At 48.7% G+C, this 20242-nt stretch overlaps 1 protein-coding gene across 3 annotated transcripts; it reads left to right on the top strand.

The window, feature by feature from the left end:
- The first annotated feature begins 1891 nt into the window (after positions 1-1891).
- WSB2 (WD repeat and SOCS box containing 2) lies at positions 1892-20162 on the top strand. Of its 3 annotated transcripts, none has more exons than XM_059041084.2 (9): positions 1892-1980; positions 7857-8025; positions 12996-13240; positions 13397-13528; positions 16172-16272; positions 17410-17582; positions 18284-18394; positions 18507-18614; positions 19234-20162. In XM_059041084.2, the coding sequence occupies exons 1-9, from the start codon at positions 1968-1970 to the stop codon at positions 19394-19396; spliced, it is 1215 nt and encodes a 404-aa protein (XP_058897067.1). In that variant the 5' UTR covers positions 1892-1967; the 3' UTR covers positions 19397-20162. The 3 variants fall into 3 exon arrangements, with proteins under 3 accessions (XP_058897067.1, XP_058897066.1, XP_066871550.1); XM_067015449.1 differs by lacking the exon at positions 1892-1980 and adding an exon at positions 15523-15603 and having other exon boundaries at positions 7860-8025; XM_059041083.2 differs by lacking the exon at positions 1892-1980 and having other exon boundaries at positions 7823-8025.
- The last annotated feature ends 80 nt before the right edge of the window (positions 20163-20242 follow it).

Raw genomic sequence — 20242 nt, 5'->3', positions numbered from 1 at the left:
TGCTTTAGTCATCTTCATTTAGACCTGATTAATAAACTGAAAGATTTGGGGAAGTGGATTTGCTGCCCACAATTTTTGTTTTTTTAATTAGCTTTCTCAATATTGGTAACAATATTGTCTTCGTTGCCGTGTTATTCTTTTCCACGACTTGTAGATCCTACCCACCCTCTCATCTCTCCTAAACTCCTCGAGAAATTTGTTCGCCATTGTTTTCTTGCTACATACCCTCAAACACACGCCTCTTTTTGGTCAGATTGTTTTATTTATTTATTTTTGTAGGTGTTGGGTCTTTGTTGCTGTGCGTGGGCTTCCTCTGGTTGTGGTGAGCAGGGTCTACTCTTCGGTGCGGTGCGCGGGCTTCTCACTGCCATGGCTTCTTTTTATTGCAGAGCACGGGCTCTAGGTGCGCGGGCTTCAGTAGTTGTAGCACGCGGGCTCAGTAGTTGTGGCGCACAGGCTTAGCTGCTCCGCGGCATGTGGGATATTCCCAGACCAGGGCTTGAACCCGTGTCCCCTGCACTGGCAGGCAGATTCTTAACCACTGCGCCACCAGGGAAGTCCCCCCATGTTCTTTTTAACCCAGTCCCTCCATTTTCATGTCCCGTGTGTTTAATCCAAGCCTCTGTTTTCCCAGCCCCTCATTTTACCTCCGCCTGTTTTCACTTCTGTTCCGTGCTGTCCCTCAGGCTTCCTGGGTCACACCCACGTTCATCCAGCTTGTCCATTTCTGGACCCTCCCACCACTTTTGGCCCCTCTTTTTCTCTGGCTGGCTGCCCCTTGCTCTCCGCCCCTTTGAATCGCAGCACGTTCATGTTTTCACCCTCCATTTTCCGGTGGGCGTAGTTTTCTGGTTCCCATTTTTTAAGCAACGGCGGCTGACGCCTTTCTCTCATCCTACACTTTTTTTTACTCCTACTCAGCCCCTTCATTCCTCTACCGCGGCTCCCATTATAACCTCTGAGCTCCCCGCCGCCTCAGGTTGCCAATCTTACTCCTCTGCCTCATTTCTTCTCTCCCGCCGGGGTTCCGGGACCCCATCCCCCCAGTTCTCTCCTCAGTCTTTGCTTTTCGTCTCCCCCATTCTCCTGACCGCCGGCGTCTTCAGGTCCCCCTTCCGCCCTGGTCCGCCCCCACCCCCGATTTTACCCCTGCCCCATCTCCCCCCGTTTTCTCCTCAGCTCCCCGGTGCCTTTCCGTACCCCCTTCCTCGTTTTCCCCTCAGCTTCACCGCACCCCGTTTTAAACCCACACCTGCTCCCTCCGTCCCCGATCATCACCTGGCCCCCCACTGCGTTCCCCTCATGCCCCCCATTCCCGCCTTTCCCCCTAAGCCCCGCTCCCCCCAGGTCTACCAGAGGCGCTCCCTCTGTCCCCTGGTTCTCCCACCCCCATTTCCCCCTCGGGCCCCCGTTTCCCCTCGGCCCCGCTCCCCGAACCCCCCCCCACGCGTTCACCTGCCTGCCTCCCACCCCGGTTTTTCCCTCAGCACCCCCCGCCCCAGGTTATAGTCTGTCCTCACAGCCCCCCGTTCTCCTCTGAGCCCCGCTCCCCACCCCCGGGTTTTCACCTGCCCCGCCACTTTCCCCGGGCCCCGCTCCACCAAACCCCAGTTTTTTCTCCTGCCCGCGTCCACCTGCCCCCCCCACCCCGCTTTCCCTTCGGCCCCGTTCCCCCCGCCCAGGGCCGACCCTCCCACGCCGTCCCGCAGCCGGGCTCGGGGGTTCTCTCCAGCCCGCCCCGGCCCCGCCCCCCGCGCGGCCCCGCCCGCGCCCGCCGCCATGTGACGGGAAGCAGCTGATGGCCTCTCCGGGCGGCGGCGGCGGGCGCGGCGGCGGCGGGGCCGGGGCCGGGGCCGGGGCCTGGGCCGGGGCGGGGGCGGGGGCGGGCGGCGCGGGGGCGGCATGAGGGCCGGTGGCCCGGGGGGCTGAGGCGCCCGCCGCCTGCCGCGGGGCCGTGCGCGTCCTCCATGGAGGCCGGAGGTGAGTGGGGCCGTGGCGCGCGTTCCCCGCCGGCGGGGCCGGGCCCGTTCCCGGGGGGGTGGGGCGCGGGCTCGGCCGGGGCGGGGGATGGGGACGGCGGGGGCGCCGGGCCTGGGCCGTCCGCGTCGGCCGGCGGCAGGGTGCGCCCAGGGCGACCAGCTTTGTTTCGCTTTCGCTGTCAGCGGCCGCCACCCCGTCTCCCGCCGCCGACTGGACCCGGGGAGGACGGGCCTCTGCGCGGCGGGGATCCCCATCCCCGGGACAGTCGGGGGCGCCCGAGGCCGGACGCCTCCTCCCGGGTGGGACGCGACGGCCGCCAGGCCCTCGGGCGGGGGGGTGTGATACCCGAGAGGGTGAGTGCCCAGGTGCTGCACTCGAGGTCTGGGTGGGAGTCCGCTCTGCTCCTTACAGGCTGTGTGATCGTGGACGAACCGCTTAACCCAAGTCTGTTTTGTAGCTGCAGAATGGGCTAATAATAGTATCTGCCTCAGCGGGTGGTTGGGAGCTTCCCAAACTTGTCTGTGCGTGAAAATGGGGTCTGGAATCCCTATTGAAAAAACATATTCCAAGCCTCTCCCAATAGAGACTGATTGGTAGAGCCGGGCTGCCGATCCCTGGTGACATGGAAGAGGGGACAAGTTTAGGATACACCGATGAGTGAGGTACTTGCCTCTCTCCTTGTGAACAGCTGTCATCAGAAAACGGTGTGGAAGTCGGAGAATATTGGAAGCACTTGGAGGGTCAGCCCAAATGACCATGCGGCCTCAGTGGGAATGGTGTGCTTGTTATGCAAAGGCCAGACCTCAAGACGCATCCTTCAGGCTTCTTTCCAACCACTTTGCCCCTAAACCCCACTAATAGAAATTTGGGGTGGGCTTGTGATTTATTCTGGGAGTCCCAACTCTTGAATATACTCCTGTGCTTAAAGACGGTTTCCTTCGGGGAAATTTCTCAGAAGGGGTCAAGGCCTAGGCTCAGAATTTGTTCCAGAACCTCTTTGTATTCTTCCAGTGAAGTTCAAGCTTCATTCTGGTCTGGAGGATTCTGAGCGTGGATGTTTTTGTGTTTCCCTGGCGGCTTTGATGGAGCAGGGATTGTGGGTGGGTGGGTTGAAATCAGGGTTTTCCCTGGGGTGGTGTAACTTTTTAATTTGGGAAATGACATTTCTTTGTTTGCTGGAGTCAGGCATTCAGTACCAGGTGTAGAGGTAGCTCTCTCTGCCTTCCCATCTAGATAAGGGCTTTCTCTTTGGTGAGTTTGTTACCCATAGAACTGTTGTTAAATGGCTCCTACTGTTTGCCTGAAATCTTATGTGAATCTTTTTATAGCTTCCGCTGTCTATTCCATTGACTCCTTTTAGTTTATATCTGAAAGCGATCTGGAGCTAGCCTCCCTTTTTAGCAGGAATCTGTTTCCAGTTCTGGGTTTTTCCTAATGATTGACGACTGTGTTTTGGGGTGTGGGCTGAGCTGTTGAGAGCTGCCAAGCTACCGTTAAAAAAAAAAAAAAAGGCCAGAGTTTTATTCTTTTGAAACTGAATAAAGACCATTGTAATGGGACTAATTGTAATGGACAGCAGTAGATATTTTCAGAGTAGTGGTTAGAATGTATTTGTTCATTCAAGTATTTATTGAGTGTCTACTATGGGCCAGGCGCTCTCTAGGCCAGCACCGGCCAATAGAAGTATAACGCGAGCCACATGTGCAATTTGAAATGTTCTAGTAGTTGCATTAAAAAAAAAAGTGAAACAGGTGAAAGTAATTTTAAAATTATATCTTTGTCAATCCCGCATATCTAAAGTATTATCATTTTAACGTAATCATGAATAATTATTGAAAAATTTTAGATTTTTGCTTTTGTACTGTCTTTGAAGTAAAGTGTGTATCATGTACCTAATGGCCCATTGTAATTGGGACTTGCCACGTTTCAGAAGGTCAGTAGCCACGTGTGGCTAGCAGTTACTGTATTGGACAGCACAGCCCAATAGCAGTGAACAGTTCGGAATGAGGGTGGGGAAGAGAGAAACAACAGTTACATAAAAAGAAGTAAGCAATCAAGAGAAGTTGTGTGAGTGATAGTTATAAAGAAAATTCAGTGGAGAGAAAAGAAAGTGACTGGGCCACTTTGGATAGTGAGGCCAGGAAGGTCTCTGAGAAGGTGACACCAGCACTGAGGCCTGAAGGGTAGGCAGAGCAGCTGGGCAAGGATCTGGGGCCAGCCAGGCAGAGTTTTCTGAACGGATGGAACATCTCATGTAAAGTTCTCAAGGCAGGACAAATCAACAAGCTTCCTGCCGGCTAGAGTCATTCATAGCTTCTTTCTCTGTGTTCAGGCAAATCTCCTTTCACAGAAGAGGCCCATGGTAAATGTCCTTCCACTCCGCCTGATTATCCAAACACATCCCAGTGTTTAATTAGAAACCTCGGGTCCATGGGCCTTTTCGGCAAGAAGGGCCAGGGCAGGTACAATCCCAGATGAAGCCGAGTCCTCTTGCCTCTGGTTTTTTTTTTAAAGTTCTGCACTAATTATGGCTTTCTTTTCCAGCAGCCAAGTTTAGTTTGGGCCCAGCCTCCTCTTCAGAATCTCCGTAGTTCCTTCGTTTTTTTTCTTATTTTAGTCCTTGGATTCTTGAGCCTGAAATAGCAAGAGATTAAATCCCCAAATCACAGAAATAGAGTGTGAAATCTGGGTATGGCTTATGTTTAAGAAGCATTTCATGTAAAATGTTTGGCAAAGGCATCATAATAGTCTAAGGGGCTTCATTTCATTTATATTATAGAGAGATACCATGTATATTTATTCCACAAATATTTACTGAGTGCCTGCTCTCTGCCAGGAACTCTGCTAGGCACTGGGGATAAACATACAAGGTCCCTGCTCTGTCTGTGGCATTGATGTCCTAATTGGAGGGAGATGGATAATAATCATAATGGTGATTGTGCTGTAAAGAAAATAAAGTGAGGAGTTACGAAGGACATTGACTTGGGATCAGAGCAGGGCTCTCTAAGGAGTTGTCATTTGAGCCGAGGCCTGGATGAAGAGAAGGTGCCAGGTATGCAGGCATTCCAGTCTAAGAGAATAGCTGGTGCAAAGGCCCTGAGGTCGGAACTAATTGAGCATAGTCAAGGGGTGAGAGAAGGCCAGTGTGCAGGACTTCTGGGGCAGGGTGAGGATTTTATTCTAAGAGTGATCAAAACTGATCACTCTGAAAGGTGAGGAGAATGGGTGGTGGGGGCCAGAGGGGGAGCTAGGAGGCTGCTTAGTGAGAGATGATGTTGCATATATGAGCCCATGTTGATGAGACGATGTTGCATAGGTTAGAACAGCAGCCGTGAGATGGAGGGAAGTTAGGTTTGGCGAGTCCTTTGGAAGCAGATGCAGTAGAACTTGTTAATGGATTTGGTTTGAGAGGTAAAGAAAAGAGAGAAGTCAGGGGTGACCCCTTTTCATATTGTGTGGAGCCTCCATGGTGTTGAAAAGATGGATAACGTGGGTATTGTGGAGGAAGCAAACCAAGTGTGAATATTACCGGGGTGGAATGAAGTCAGGTGATGAAAATGTACCTCCAGATCAGTCAGTGTCGTTTAATATTTGACTCCATCTGGTTTCTCAGCCTCAGCACTGCTGACATTTTGAGCAAAATGATTCTTCGTTGTAGGGGCCGTCCTGTGCACTGTAGGGTGTTGAGCAGCATCCCTGGCCTCCATCCATTAGATGCCAGTAGCACCGCCTCTAGTGACGACAACCAAAATGTGTCCAGACATTGCCACATGTCCCGAGGGGGCAAAAGGGCCCCCGGCTGAGAACCACTGGGCCCCATGAGGAGGCATTAACAGAATAGAGCTCTTTTACCTTAAGACGATATCTAGAAATAATGGGAATAAACGCCATGGGGTTGCTGCGTAACACTGAGTCTTGTTTTGGATTTACAGTATAAAGTAACTTTTTACCGTGCAGATATTCACATCCAGAGGACTGTGCTCAGATACACAAGTAATTGTGAAAGTGAAAGGATTGCCTGTGCAAACACATACAGATTCCTAGGAGGAATTACCTGGGCGTATACAAATGCCAATTTAGACAGATCTGATACATTAAGACCTAGATTTAAGCATAGAACCTCAGGGAATGAATATTCTCTTTACGAAGGAAACTTCCTTAAATTTTCTTTAAATAACAAAGCCATAAAGGCTTAATATGATTTATTAAAATTCTATTTAAAGACAATTTTCAGCAATACATTTATTTCATGAAACAAGATATACCCATGTATTTTCCTATAATGCATATGTCAGAAAAAAAAAATATACGTATAAATGTTATATACGTATATGCATGTTTACCGTCTGTTTCATCGAATCCAGGATATCATGGATTGTATGGCCAGTATGTGTCACTGAAAAAAATACTGCCTGTTTAATGATGAAAAGCCATTGCTTGACACATCCTTATTTTATCAAGGTCAAACTGAGAAGACTTCTAAAGATGTGTCCTAAAATATACGAAATAGGGGCTGTTTAAATTAGTATCTATCTGGTAACAGCTATAAAAAGGTCAAAGTCTCAAAACTGCTAAAGTGGAACATACACATCAGACAGTGACCTCATTCAGGATGGAAGCCAGTTTTTATATTCGTATGTAACACAATCATAGTGGTCAAAAAATCAGTTCTGAAGGCCTTGAACTTACAAGCTTTGTCAGCCATTGAGAATCTTCCACTGGAGGAGAGACTTGAACTGGGGACTGCCCTTCAGGTCAGTGAAGAAGCACCAGTCCAGCCCCCGCCCTTCACAGGACGCTGTGCTAGCCTCCCCCTCCCCGCCCCCCCCCCAAAAGAAACAAGGATTGAATCAGCTTGGTGTTTGAAGGCAGCCGCGTAAATTCCCAGCTGGGGGTGGCGTTGGGGCAGGGAGAAACTTGTCACTACAGGAGAGAAAGAAATAAGGAGAGTGGGACTTCCTTCCACTTCTATAGTGTGAGATCTGGGTATGCTTCTGGGTTGCTAATCTCAGTGGGATTCTCATAAGCAGAAAATGAGTCTAGGTGTGAACTCAGATTAGCTACTTGGGGCACAACAGGGAGGTGTGTGTGGCCGGCTTGTGGCGTGCAGGGAGATGACGGGAAAGGGAAGGCTGGGGCCCGTGGGGTGGGCTGGGAGGCCTGGGAGGCCGGGTCTCCGCTGCCTTTATCTGGTAGGCAGGTGGGAGCTTTGGAATGTATTTGAAAGAAATGTCCTGATGTGATGTGCATTTCGGCTTCAGCAGGGTCCCTGGGGGCAGGAGAGAATGCATCAGGAGAGTCTTGTAAAAGATCAGGGCAAGATGGGATCACGGTTTAGGCCAGATCAGGAAGTCTGAGTGACAGGAAGCAGGGCCAGTGCTGACATTTTAGCCTTGATGATGGGGAGGATGCTGGGGAGTGAGAGGGAGCCTGTGAGTTTCAGATATTCCTTCTTTCACCTGTTTCCCAGTAGCAGGTTCTTTTGGAGAGACCTTAAGTGCATCTGAAGGCTTCCTGATCAGCACGGTCTGATCCTTACCTGGCCTGTCTCCTTTCTTCCTCTTCGGGCTTTCATAGGAAAATGAGGCCTCCTTTCACTGGGTTCACTATGACAAAGGTTACTCTGAGTCATGGTTAACCAGCAGTCAGGAGTGCCAGAACTGAGTAACCCCACTGGAATTCGGCCTGTGGCTACTGTTATGGCCCCAGGTCATTTAAATGACAACTCCCTCCCAGAATCCGGACTGTCACTTTTTGCCACGGGGAGACCTCGGTGGCTTTCCAGTTTCTGAGTCAGCAAGGTGGTCAGGGGCCTGGTTCTGCCCTTTCCCTCGAGGTGAGGGTGCTTGTTTGAAGCATGCTGTCTCCTGCCCCAGAAGAGCCACTGCTGCTGGCCGAGCTCAAGCCTGGGCGCCCCCATCAGTTTGATTGGAAGTCAAGCTGTGAAACGTGGAGCGTTGCCTTCTCTCCGGATGGTTCCTGGTTCGCCTGGTCTCAAGGACACTGCATTGTCAAGCTGATCCCCTGGCCGCTGGAGGAGCAGTTGTAAGTTCTTTCACACCCAAGGGAACGAGGGAGTCCTGGGGAACTGAGCGCTCTCCCAGATGACGACTCCCTGCCCGAGAGCAGGAGAGGGAAGGTGGCCAAAACAGTTCAGGAATTGATCAGTGAGGTTTCCAGGGTCCCACATTCTGTACCTGTGAAAATTAACTCCATCGAGATTATGTTAGCCCCGAGGTTTTTTTGTGTTTTTTTTTTGCCCATTTAAAGTGTACAGCTAGAGGCCCAACTGGGTAGTTAGGCTTGATTATTCGGCAGCTGCTGATTAGGGATGATTCCCCCTTACCAACTGACTGTATTTTAAATTTCTCTAAATTACCTGAGTCCTTTGGAGGCAAATAAACTTGTCTTTCATGAAAAAAAATATACAGCTAAGTGACTTGTGGATCCATCACCATGATCAATCTTACAACATTTTTGTCATCCCAAAAAGAAACCCTCTAATCCCCCTCTAATCCAGCCCTGAGCAGCCTCTAATCTACTTTCTGTCTTTATAGATTTGCCTATTCTAGACATTTCATACAAATCGAATCATACACGATGTAGTCGGTTGACTGGCTTCTTTCACGTAGGATACTGTTTTCATGGTTATCCATGTTGTAGCACGCTTCATGACTTCATTTCCCTTTACTGCCAAATAATGGTCCATTTGATGGAGACGCCACATTTTGTTTATAAGTTTATCCACCGGTGAGCATTCCGGTTGTTTTCACGTTTTGGCTATTAGATAATGCTTCTGTGAACACGTATGTCAAGTTTTTGTGTGGATATATGTTTTTGTATATGTTTAACTGGTTGAGGAACTGTCAGACTGTTTTTCAAAGTGGTTGCACCATTTTACAATCCCACCAGCAATGTTGGAGATTTCCAAATTTTCCACATCCTCACCAACACTTGTTATCGACTGTCTTTTTGATTATCGTATAGCCATCCTAGTGTGAGCAAAGTGGCATCTCATTGTGGTTTTGATTTGCATTTCCTTGCTGGCTACTGATCTTGCCCACCTTTTCATGTGCTTATTGGCCCTTTGCATGTCTTCTTTGGAGAAGTGTCTATTCAGATCCTTGGTCCATTTTAAAATTGGGTAGTTGCCTTTTTCATTATCAACCAAGTTCAGTTCCTGATATTAACTAGCTTTTCTTTCTCTGGGCTGGACAAGTCCCAGTATCTGAATGCTGTGAGCTCCCAGTCAGATGGCCCAGCATCAGTATTTTTTTCATTTGTCACAGGGCAACTCTATGTCTGTATTTATTTACTCAGCCAACAGTTGTTGCAGTCTTCCTTGCGTGACCCAGAGCCAGGGGCTGAGGATCCTGAGATAAATCAAACATGGCCCCTGCCCATGAGGGTCTCATTTGTTTTGCTTTAAGCATTTCTTACAAGTAGCACGTTAGATTTAAGTTTTTTATAAGTTCAGTCTGAAACTTGTTGCCTTGATAATAGGTAACGCTGATGAAAATTTGCTGAGATGGATACTCTGCACGCTGCTGGGGTTGAGGAGTATAAATTTGTGCACTTGCTGGAAGGAAGGCCATTTCGAGGACCTTAAAACTGTTCTTCCTGCGATTAGGAATCTCAGAAATGGGGTCGTCTATTGATTTATTTATTTTAAAATTTTTATTGGACTATAGTTGATGTACAATGTTGTTATTTTCTGCTATTCAGCAAAGTGAATCAATTATACATATACATATATCCACTCTCTTTTAGATTCTTTTCCCACATAGGCCATTAGAGACTATTGAGTAGAGTTCCCTGTGCTAGACAGTAGGTTCTTATTAGTTATCTGTTTTATATATAGTAGTGTGTATATGTCGATCCCAATCTCCCAGTTTATCCCTCCCACCACTTCCCCCCGGTAACCGTAAGATTGTGTTCTACATCTGTGACTCTGTTTCTGCTTTGTAGATAAGTTCATTTGTACCATTTTTTTATATTCCGTATATAAGTGATATCACATGATATTTGTCTTTCTCTGTCTGACTGACTTCACGCAGTATGACAATCTCTAGGTCCATCCATGTTGCTGCATTTGGGAGGTCATCCACTTACATACACTGATTTTCAACATGAAATTAATCATATGATAGTTAAAAATCAGAAATAGCTTAAAATCTGGTGATGAGAGAACGCTTAAGGAAATTGTGGCATTGCTGTATATTTTTGTAGCCATCAAAGATTGTTGTGTGTGTTTTTTGTTTTTGTTCTTTGTAATCACAATTTTCAGTTCCTTCTATACTCAGTTTAATGGTAATGCCAAGATCATTATTTATTGATTCCCCCAGTCTAAATACAAGGGACTCAACTTCATATCCAGACTTAAATCTGATGTAGATTTATAGTCTGAAAAAGTATTTTTTAAAAAGCATAAAGTGGGAAATCTGTTACTTCCTTGAAAATCACTCTTGTATTCAAATGTATGTATTACTATACATAAATATATCTTTCCAATATTAGGGAAAATGTAAATTTGAGCATTAACCCTTCATGTGTATCTTTTGTTTAATATAATGAGGGAAATATTGTTTAATATGTTAAATGAGCAGTTACTTGTTTTAGGGAAAAATCACACATTTTGAAGAATAATAACTTGAGGAAATGCTTACCGTACAAGGCTTACTGAAAAAAGCAAGCTATGAAACTGTATTTGCAGTATGATCCCAAATTTGTTTTTGAATAACGTGTGTACACATAAATTAAAAATTCATCGTACAGTGTTTACTGTGGTTAGAGTGGTATTAGGATCAGGGTAATTTTTATAATTTTCTCATTTCCAAAATGTCCCCATGTTTCACTATTAATTTTATAATTTAAAATAATTGTTATTTTAAAAGTCCTTTAAAGGGGGAAATCTGGGGCCTTTATATTCTTGTTAGGATTGTTATACATTTAAAAAAATCATATAATGTAGCCGTTTTGATGTTGAGCAAATAATTGATAATAACTAGATAAATGTACTACTACTTTTAGAAATAAACTTTTTTGAAAATTCAACTTTTATGAAGTTAAATTCTCCTAATGACTGTCCCCAGCCCCGAGCGGCCCCTCCCACAGTCGCGTCTGCCACCTCCCATGTAGCTCCTCCCTTGAATTCATTGCAGACTCTGAAGTCCAGGGCATGTGCTGCACACTAGGCTAGGACACCCAAGACTTGATTACTAGTTCCCGTTCCGCCCCCAATCTTGTGACCCCAGGAAAGCTACCTCTGCCCCTAACATGTTAAATTTATGATAGTAAAATGAATTGCTATGTCAATGTGCCTTAATTCCTTTGGAATAAAGCAGTTACAGATGTATCCCTTAATTCAAATACAGAAATCAGGATTTTATAAAAAAGAAAAAAGAAAGGTAACTTTGGAGGTTCTGAGCTGGCCTACAGAGCTCTCCCCATAGCTTGCCTTTTCTGTGCTTCTCCCCTGGGTGGCCAACTCAGGCCCCCGAGTCAGGGCCGGGCAGGTCTTCGAGTGCGCGTGCGCGTGTCAGCCTGGCTGGGGCCGGATGTGGATTGGGGGGGCTTCATTGAAAAGACATTCAGTGTCACATTTCAGATGTTCTGTCAGAGCGACAAATTTTCAGACCACGTTTGGCCGTTTAGACCAGGGGTCGGCACACTTTTTTATAATGGCCCAGATAGTAAATATTTCTGGCTTTGGGGGCCGTACGTCTCTGTCAAGACAAGTCAGCTCTGCTGCTCGTGCGTGAACGCACCCCTAGGCGAGAGGTGGGCAGACGAGCCTGGTGGAGGTGGGAGACAGCTTCGCGTGCAGAACAGACTGCCCTCCCGGGCACACTCCCGCAGCCTCTGCTGTAGAAGAATGACGGGCTTTCAGAGCCGAAGGAGCCCCCATTGGCCCCAGTCTCTCCCTTCCAGTTCTATAGGTGAGCTTGCTTAAAATTCTTTAATATATTTCGATGATGCGATTGACAAAAATATGACTGACTTAACTTTTAGGGAACGGATGTGATACAGAAAGAGGCTCAGCTGCATGTATGTTGGCTATAGGGTTTTTCATGGAAATGAGTCACAGCTTTATCATCACTCTTTCCCCCGGTTGGATAAACCACGGAGTGTGGCCAGAGCCATGTAGCAAAGCAGGACTGAATACTTACAGTGATAAAGCGTACCGCAGATACGTGTTCTGCATTTGCGAGCCGAACCCCAGGACCGTTTAATTGCTCGTGCCTGTGAGAGATTGTCTGCGAGGCAGAGCAGTGGGCAGGGCCTTGTTTCTTAGGGACCGAGCCTCATTCAGCTTGTCTGGGCCTGTGTTTCAGCATAAGTAGAAGGTAAAAGGAAAGGCTTGGGCCACGAGATCTTTGAGGTCAGCGTGCCCTTGTGAACAGATCTGTGAGTTCTTTCCTTGGCTGCCGTGCTGGTTGGTTCCTGGACTGGATGTGCCATCAGAGAAGTAAATGAAAGAGCCTCATTCACTGATCGGAGCAAAGTGAGTGAAGGTGGAAATAAGCAAACTGTTGGCCCGAAAAATGGGTTTATTTTCCTGCTCCTTGGGGACTTTCTAAGCTAGAGATAAGGGGGGTATGAGGCAGAAGAGTGGCAGGTGGTTATTCAGGCTCTAAGTTCTGTCCTAGTTCCAAACCTACAGCACGCTTTCTTTCTCACGAGAAACATGGCGTGCATCTTTCCTTCCATGCACCAAAACCCGGGAGAACTTTCTGAAGGAGCAAATGGCTCCCTGGAGCATCCGTGATCTAGTTATCCCACAAGGCAGGTCGCCCCGCTGCAGGGCTGTCACAGACGGGATGAGCCGTGGCCAGTGAAGTCTCTGTTACACGAATTCTAAAAAAAAAAAAAAAAAAACAAGAAGAAAGGTCGTACTAGAATTCTCTGGAGGCCTATTTGTTTCTAGGATTTCTAAGGCTTAGATACCCCAGAATGAAGAGTTGATTGACTTGGTGGCAATTGCAGACTCATTAAGAACTCTCTGCTTTCCCCAGCATCCCTAAAGGGTTCGAAGCCAAAAGCCGAAGCAGCAAAAATGATACAAAAGGGCGGGGCAGCCCAAAGGAGAAGACGCTGGACTGTGGGCAGATTGTCTGGGGCTTGGCCTTCAGCCCGTGGCCTTGTCCACCCAGCAGGAAGCTCTGGGCACGCCACCACCCCCAGGTGCCAGACGTCTCTTGCCTGATCCTTGCTACGGGACTCAACGATGGGCAGATCAAGATTTGGGAGGTTCAGACAGGTAGGTCATTTCTGGCCGGGGTCAGGCCCCAGGGGGCTCTCGCGCACGTTCCGACCAGGGACCAGAGGGGCAGCCAGTTGGCTGAGGGGTGTGGCTGTGACCTGTGGACCAGAGCTGCTTCTCCCCCTCATCGAGCGCCCCTCTCTCTCACGCTAGGGCTACTGCTTTTGAACCTGTCTGGCCACCAAGACGTCGTGAGAGATCTGAGCTTCACGCCCAGTGGCAGTTTGATTTTGGTTTCTGCATCCCGAGATAAGACTCTTCGCATCTGGGACTTGAATAAACATGGTATGGAGGTGACGGAATGACTTGGCAGCCCCAAAATACAGTGTTTGCCCCTCTCTCTACTTGACCAGTGTCATTTTATCCAGAACAGTGTTTCTCAACCTTTTTTCTCTTATTGCCTCCTAAGGAGACTTTTTAGACATGTTTTTCCTAGTCGCCCCCCAGCCCCCTCACCACCTGGGAGATTTTCACGCCAAAAACACATTGAATATCTCTTCAGGTACTGGATGCGTATCTCTGCTTTGTACATAAAAAAGGTCAGATTTTTCTGGCCATCAAGAGCCCGTTTTCACCCCTCTCGAAAATACATGGCGTAGAGGATAGGTTCTCTGAGCTGTGGCACTCTTGACATACCGGGCTGGATAATTCTTTGTCGTGGACCTTCCTGTGCATTCTGGTGTGGAGCGGTATCCTTGCCCTCTTAACCCGTGAGATGCCAGTAGCACCTTCTCTAGTTGCGACAACCAAAATGTCTCCAGGCATAGCCCAGTGTCAACACAAAGGCCACAGTCTCCCCGGCTTGAGAACCACTGATCTGGAAGAAGTCATCCATGTTGGGTACTTCCTGTTAGAAGTGAAGTTTCTTTGTACAGCGGAATCTAGGTCTAGAAGCATCCGCTCAGGCCGGCGTGAGGAGGGGCGCGGTCAGCTTTAGTGCAGTTCTGCCCTAAGCAGGACTGTGTCCCGGAGCAGCCCGACGCAGGATCCCATACGTCTCTGGTGTCGCTCCTCTGACGCTGGGAAGGTGACACAGGGAAGGGGAATTGGTCGCCGGGCTGTTTCTCCCTCGCAGGCGTGGAGGGAGGTGGAAGGAGGAAATGGGGACGTGGGCGGTCCATGAAGAGCACCCTCGTCCCTGGTGATGCAGAGGCCGCTCTCCACACCACGAGAGGGGCCCCGTCCCTGCCCTCTCAGCAGCGGGCCTGATAACTTGTCAGGCGGCTAAGGAGGTGCTTGTGGTGTCCTCATCCGAAGGCATCGAGTCACGCAGAGAGCCCTGGGTCCTGTCTGCCCGTTGCTGTGGAGCTTGTGGCTGTGTGGTCTGAGGTGGGCCTGCAGACTGGGAGGGTGCTCAGACGCAGCACCTTTTTTTTTTTTTTTTTTTTTTCTCGGTACGCGGGCCTCTCACCGCCGCGGCCTCTCCCGTTGCGGAGCACAGGCTCCAGACGCACAGGCTCTGAGGCCATGGCTCACGGGCCCAGCCGCTCCGCGGCACGTGGGATCCTCCCGGACCGGGGCACGAACCCGCGTCCCCTGCATCGGCAGGCGGGCTCTCAACCACTGCGCCACCAGGGAAGCCCCCACGTGAATTCTTAAGTGTATATGTATGACCATATACATTCTTCCCCCCTTTTTTGGGGCTTCTCCCCTCAAACTTTCTCATCCTCCCCTCCTTTGCATTCCTCCATAATCCCCCTGCAGTCCTGTCACCCATGCTAAATAAAACCCTTCCATATTGCTTTCCATATTTTTCTCTATACTTGCATAATCCTATTCAGACACTTTTTAAAAACAATTAATTTATTTATTTTTGGCTGTGTTGGATCTTCGTTGCTGCGCACGGCCTTTTCTCTGGTTGCGGTGAACGGGGGCCGCTCGCTACTCTTCGTTGCTGTGCGCGGCCTTCTCATTGCGGTGGCGTCTCTTGTTGCGGAGCATGGGCTCTAGGCGCGCTGGTACACGGGCTCAGTAGATGTGGCTCACAGGCTCTAGAGCGCAGGCTCGGTAGGTGTGGTGCACGGGCTTATTAGTTGCTCCGTGGAGTGTGAGATCTTCCCGGACCGGGGCTCGAACCTGTGTCCCTTGCGTGGGCAGGCAGATTCTTAACCACTGTGCCACCAGGGAAGTCCCAGACACTCACTTTTACATTTATGGATTTGGGGGTCATTGTTTCACAAAAATGGAATCATATTCTTCACATTTTTTCTGCATTTTTCTTTTTTATTAGACAATACTCCATGGAAAATCTAGTTCCTTAATTTCATCTGACTTAACAGGTGGAATACTACCCTTTATTCATCCATTCCTCTGTTGACGGGCATTTAGTTTTTTCCCAGATGGAGACCTGGAGAGATGACGTGAGTGACCTAGGGTTATGCTCTGAGTAAACAGTGGAGCCAGGATTCAAGGCCGAGTTTACCTGCCTCCAGAGCATGTGGCCCTAATTATGCTGCACCACTGCTCATCTGGACATCCTGGCGAGGGTGGGAGGAGGGTGAGAGTGGGATCCTTGTGGCCAGGGGGAAAGCATTACAGAGCGTAAACGGCAGAGAATGGAAGGTAAACACTCTCGAATTTGGAAGGATGCTTCAGAGTAATTGAGGTGGTTGGGGGACCTGAAAAGAATGTTCTCTGTTATCAAAGGAATGTATCAAACCTGATCTGTGGACAGCCTTTGTCCCACTGACCTTGTGGATTTTGGTGAAACAGTAGGTAGTGATTTCCCTTGGGCATTATAACATCATGTTAATAGATTTCAGGCGTTTAAATGACAAATCCTGTCATAAAAGGGGCCGTGGGCTCAGCTGCTTGAGAACCGCTGGATATCGTGGGCAGGGCTGGGGGGAGGCACCACTGCCGGTTCTTCAGGCTTCCTGCTCTGTGGTTTTGGGAGTCGCCTCACCCTGTGCTCCATTTCTCTGACAGGTAAACAGATTCAGGTGTTATCGGGCCACCTGCAGTGGGTTTACTGCTGTTCCATCTCGCCAGACTGCAGCATGCTGTGTTCTGCAGCTGGGGAGAAGTCGGTGAGTCTCATACTTGGGGTACCCTTTGCTCTGTTGCTTCGGTTCAGGGAAGCGGCCTCGTGCGTGAGAGGGTGAGTGAGCCAGTGTCCTTGAAAGCCGCCTGCAAATCGGCCCCAGCGGGAGGCACACTGCCCGGCTGAGGCCCCTCCTTTTCTGATTTGCGCTTTGGTGTTTGGAAGCAGATCACTCCCGTGAGGTCATGGGAGGGCTGTTTGCCTTCACAAGATGGGAAAGCCATGTTTTTAACATTTCTCTCCCCGTCGGAGTCTAAGATTTTAAAAGTTGCAACCCACATGTGGATCCAGATTTCCTTTGAACCGTCTAATTTGAATCCACCTAATTAGGATTTCCATTCAAATCATAAAATGTACAGTAACTCGTTGAACTTTGTCCTGAAATCCTGTCTATTATAACAAAAGTACTAGAAACCCAGAAACAGTTTGGGAACCGATTGTTTGAGTTTTATATCTGCATTGAGCTGTCGTTTGCTGTGACCGACTTGGGAAAGTGAAGAGTTCACTACTTGGCACAGCCCAGGTGGTTAATCATTGATTTGAGGTTTGGAACTATGTGAAAGTGAGAGTTTTCTTAAAGGAAAAAAAAAAGAAAATACTTCTTTTAATGATTCTCAGAAAGGTTTCAAGTAAGGAGCTAGGTCAGACCAGAGCCATGGGGCAGATGTCTGTGGTCCTGTAAACCGGAGGGGGGTGTCAGATGGCTCTGTTGGGTGACCAGGAATTCACCTCTGACCCCTGTTTTTGGTTTCACGTGAAAGGACAGGTAGCCCTTGGCTTAGGACTTCAGTGTGCATTGCCCTGTTTGCTAAGAGCGCTCAGAAGTGGGCCCCAGAAGCCTCCCCTGAGCCACGTTGGCTGCCATCTTCCCACGGTCGGTTGGTTGATTCTCCCCTAAAGTAAAAGCTCCTTGAGCATGTCTGCTGCTTATGTGCCTCAGGAATTCCGACCTGTCACTTTATTTAGGCCAGTATGACATGTTCTAGGAGAAACATAGAGAAGGGGCTGGAGAACTTAGCTTCCCCTGGCTTTGCGGCCTGGAGAGGCCAGGCTGTGCCTTCTCCTTGCTGTTCACGTCCTGAGCACCGTTTCCGCCCTGACCCGGCACCTGTTCTTCCCACAGGTCTTCCTGTGGAGCATGCGGTCCTACACGTTAATCCGGAAGCTGGAGGGCCACCAGAGTAGCGTGGTCTCTTGTGACTTCTCCCCCGACTCTGCCTTGCTCGCCACGGCTTCTTACGATACCAGTGTCATCATGTGGGACCCGTACACTGGCGAGCGGCTGCGGTCACTCCAGTAAGGACTGCCTCCCTGCTTCGGCTTCCCGGTGGGCTGTTCGACGGGAAACCTGTCTTGTTCCAGGACATAGTGCGTTCGTGCTTATTCTCAGGCACTGGTGTGCAGCAGTGTTTCGTTGTCAATTCTCAGATTAGCCCCGAGTGCCTCCAAGTCTCCAGCTGTAGGAGGCTCTCTGTACTGCTTTGGATTCAGCATTATGAAACCTCACAGTGACTCTTTCTTTCCACTTACTAATAACTGTAGTAACAGGTTCAGAATGATCCTCTTATTGAAACTGTTATTTCCAAGTGAATTTTCATGTTCTCACCAACTTGGTCTACTTTTCCCCTTTGTCTCTGTTGTTTTCTGAAGCAAATAATAGGTAGTCCTATAATTATCATGTATCTTAGCCTAAAAAAGACTTTCAGTTTGTCCTGTGGCATTAAAGTGAGGGCTGACCTACTTTGCATAAGGAAATTAGCCCAGGGAATGTTAGTAACCCTTCAGCCGCTCCACGAGACACTGGAGCTGTATGAAATGCACTTGTTTCCAGTCGTCTTTTCCAGTCTGCAGATCCCCAGGTTTTCCACACGGGGTACGAGACGTGTCTGGAACCTTTTTGTGGCCATGGCACTTTGGCCTTCTGCCTGGGGATGAAAGGCGGAGGGCGGAGGGCAGCCGTCACTCGAGGCCCACCTACTGTCCTGTGTCCTCCTCAGCCACACCCAGCTCAACCCCCCCATGGATGACAGCGATGTCCACATCAGCTCCCTGAGATCTGTGTGCTTCTCCCCTGAAGGCTTGTACCTCGCCACGGTAGCGGATGACAGGTAACGAAGAGAAACCTCTTTCCGCGGCCTCAGAGCAAGTCTTGGAAAGGGCTTGTAGCATCGCCCTTGGGGTCTGGCCCCAGGTCTGCTGACACGTCCCTTTCTCCTCCAGGCTCCTCAGGATCTGGGCCCTGGAACTGAAAACTCCAATTGCGTTTGCTCCTATGACCAATGGTCTTTGCTGCACATTTTTTCCACATGGTGGAGTTATTGCCACGGGGTATGTATCTGTTAGCCGAACAGATGGGTAGTGATTTCTGCTGAGTATTCCATGTAGCTTTTTAAGGAAAGAAAGCATCTAGAATTTTCTTGCCTGTGAGGAAGCCTTTAAGGAAATCTGAGATTACATAAAATTCTGATATTCTCTTCTGCTAAAAGAGTTTTTAGCATTTACTCTTAATATTTAACCTAAATGTAAACGTGAAAGATCTACAATTCATGCTACCTAATAGGCCAAGTCTGCAAGGAAGCGGAAATCAGATGATGCAGAGTTTATATGGGAAACCATTTAGGGCAGAGACCACCTTCCAGGGAACATCTGTAATTCAATGGGTGGCACTCTTCCCTGTGACATTTGAACCCATAGTATGATTTATAAAGGGCTGTACTGACAGAGACCGCACTTCGGAACCAGAGGTGTCCTGTGTTCTCCCGAGGCCCTCAGCAGCCTTAATTATTCAGCACCACAGCCTTTACATCTATTTCCAAGGTCCAGGTTGCATTTCACTCTCCAGAGTCTCCTGCCAGTGCAAGTCAGAGTAGAAACATCGATGTCTGTCCCAGTGAAAACATACATTTCCAAGGTCTGCCGTAACGCACTGGTTTCCGTCTCATTTCAGGACAAGGGATGGCCACGTCCAGTTCTGGACGGCTCCTCGGGTCCTGTCATCGCTGAAGCACTTATGCCGGAAAGCCCTTCGACGTTTCCTAACGACGTACCAAGTGCTGGCACTGCCAATCCCTAAGAAAATGAAAGAGTTCCTCACATACAGAACTTTTTAAGCCAGTCTCCGTAGTCTTACTTGTTTCCTCTGTAGCAGGATAACGCTCCCTGACGAGTAGCTGGAGCAGTGGGCCAAACATCCGGTCTTGGATTGAAATAGGATTTCTCTTTGGGATTGTGAACAGAATGTAGCAAAACCAGATTGCGGTGTCCTCGCCAGGGGTCTCTTCCCCATGACGTGTGAGGGTCAGTCGCAGAAGAGGGATCCCACTTCCGCAGTGACGGAGCCTGACCTTAACCTTCAGCCCGCTTACGCGCACAGCAGTGCTGGATCCCCTCTGGTCGTTTTGATTCCAAGAAGTTTCCACTCCCTCGACTGGAGTGTGGCTTCTGCTGAGTGTCCGTCGTTGATCCAGATGCAGAGGAGGTGTTGGTGAAAGTTCTCTCCTGCTGGCCAGAGTCGCTTTGATGTGGGCGAGGACTTTCCTTCCTCTGACCCACAGGAGTTTTCCCAGAGCCGTCTAGTGTGAGATATGACTTAGCTTAACTGAAGTCCAGGTGACTCAGAGGCCGTGCTCCTGATACAGACACTAGACTCGGCTTTTTTTCTTTTTAAGAAACAATGGTGTGCATGTGCCGGAGGCCAGGTTTTTTGTGTCACGTTACACGGGACGTATTCCTCAACTGCATGACTGTATCAGTGGCTACTGAGTTATCTGTCAGTTGTTCGCCAGTTAGCATATTTATTTGTATTTTCTCAACAGATGTTAAGGTACAACTGTGTTTTTCTCAATGGTATCTAAAAACCATAGTACTTAATTCCAACAGTTGTGAAGATGTCTCTTAATTGTGTGAAGAATTGGTGTCGTCATCATTTCAGCTGATTTTCTTCTGTACAAGATCTG

This window comes from Kogia breviceps, chromosome 15 (genome assembly GCF_026419965.1).
Source record: "Kogia breviceps isolate mKogBre1 chromosome 15, mKogBre1 haplotype 1, whole genome shotgun sequence".
Classification (NCBI taxonomy): domain Eukaryota; kingdom Metazoa; phylum Chordata; class Mammalia; order Artiodactyla; family Physeteridae; genus Kogia; species Kogia breviceps.
Note: the sequence above shows the minus strand (reverse complement) of the source record. Positions and strands in the feature narration are given on the sequence as shown.

Coding starts and splice junctions, on each gene's coding strand:
- WSB2 (XM_059041083.2), top strand. CDS start 7,838: ATGCTGTCTCCTGCCCCAGAAGAGCCACTGCTGCTGGCCGAGCTCAAG. Junction 13,241..13,396: donor GATTTGGGAGGTTCAGACAG/GTAGGTCATTTC, acceptor CTCTCACGCTAG/GGCTACTGCTTTTGAACCTG. Junction 16,273..17,409: donor CTGCAGCTGGGGAGAAGTCG/GTGAGTCTCATA, acceptor TTCTTCCCACAG/GTCTTCCTGTGGAGCATGCG.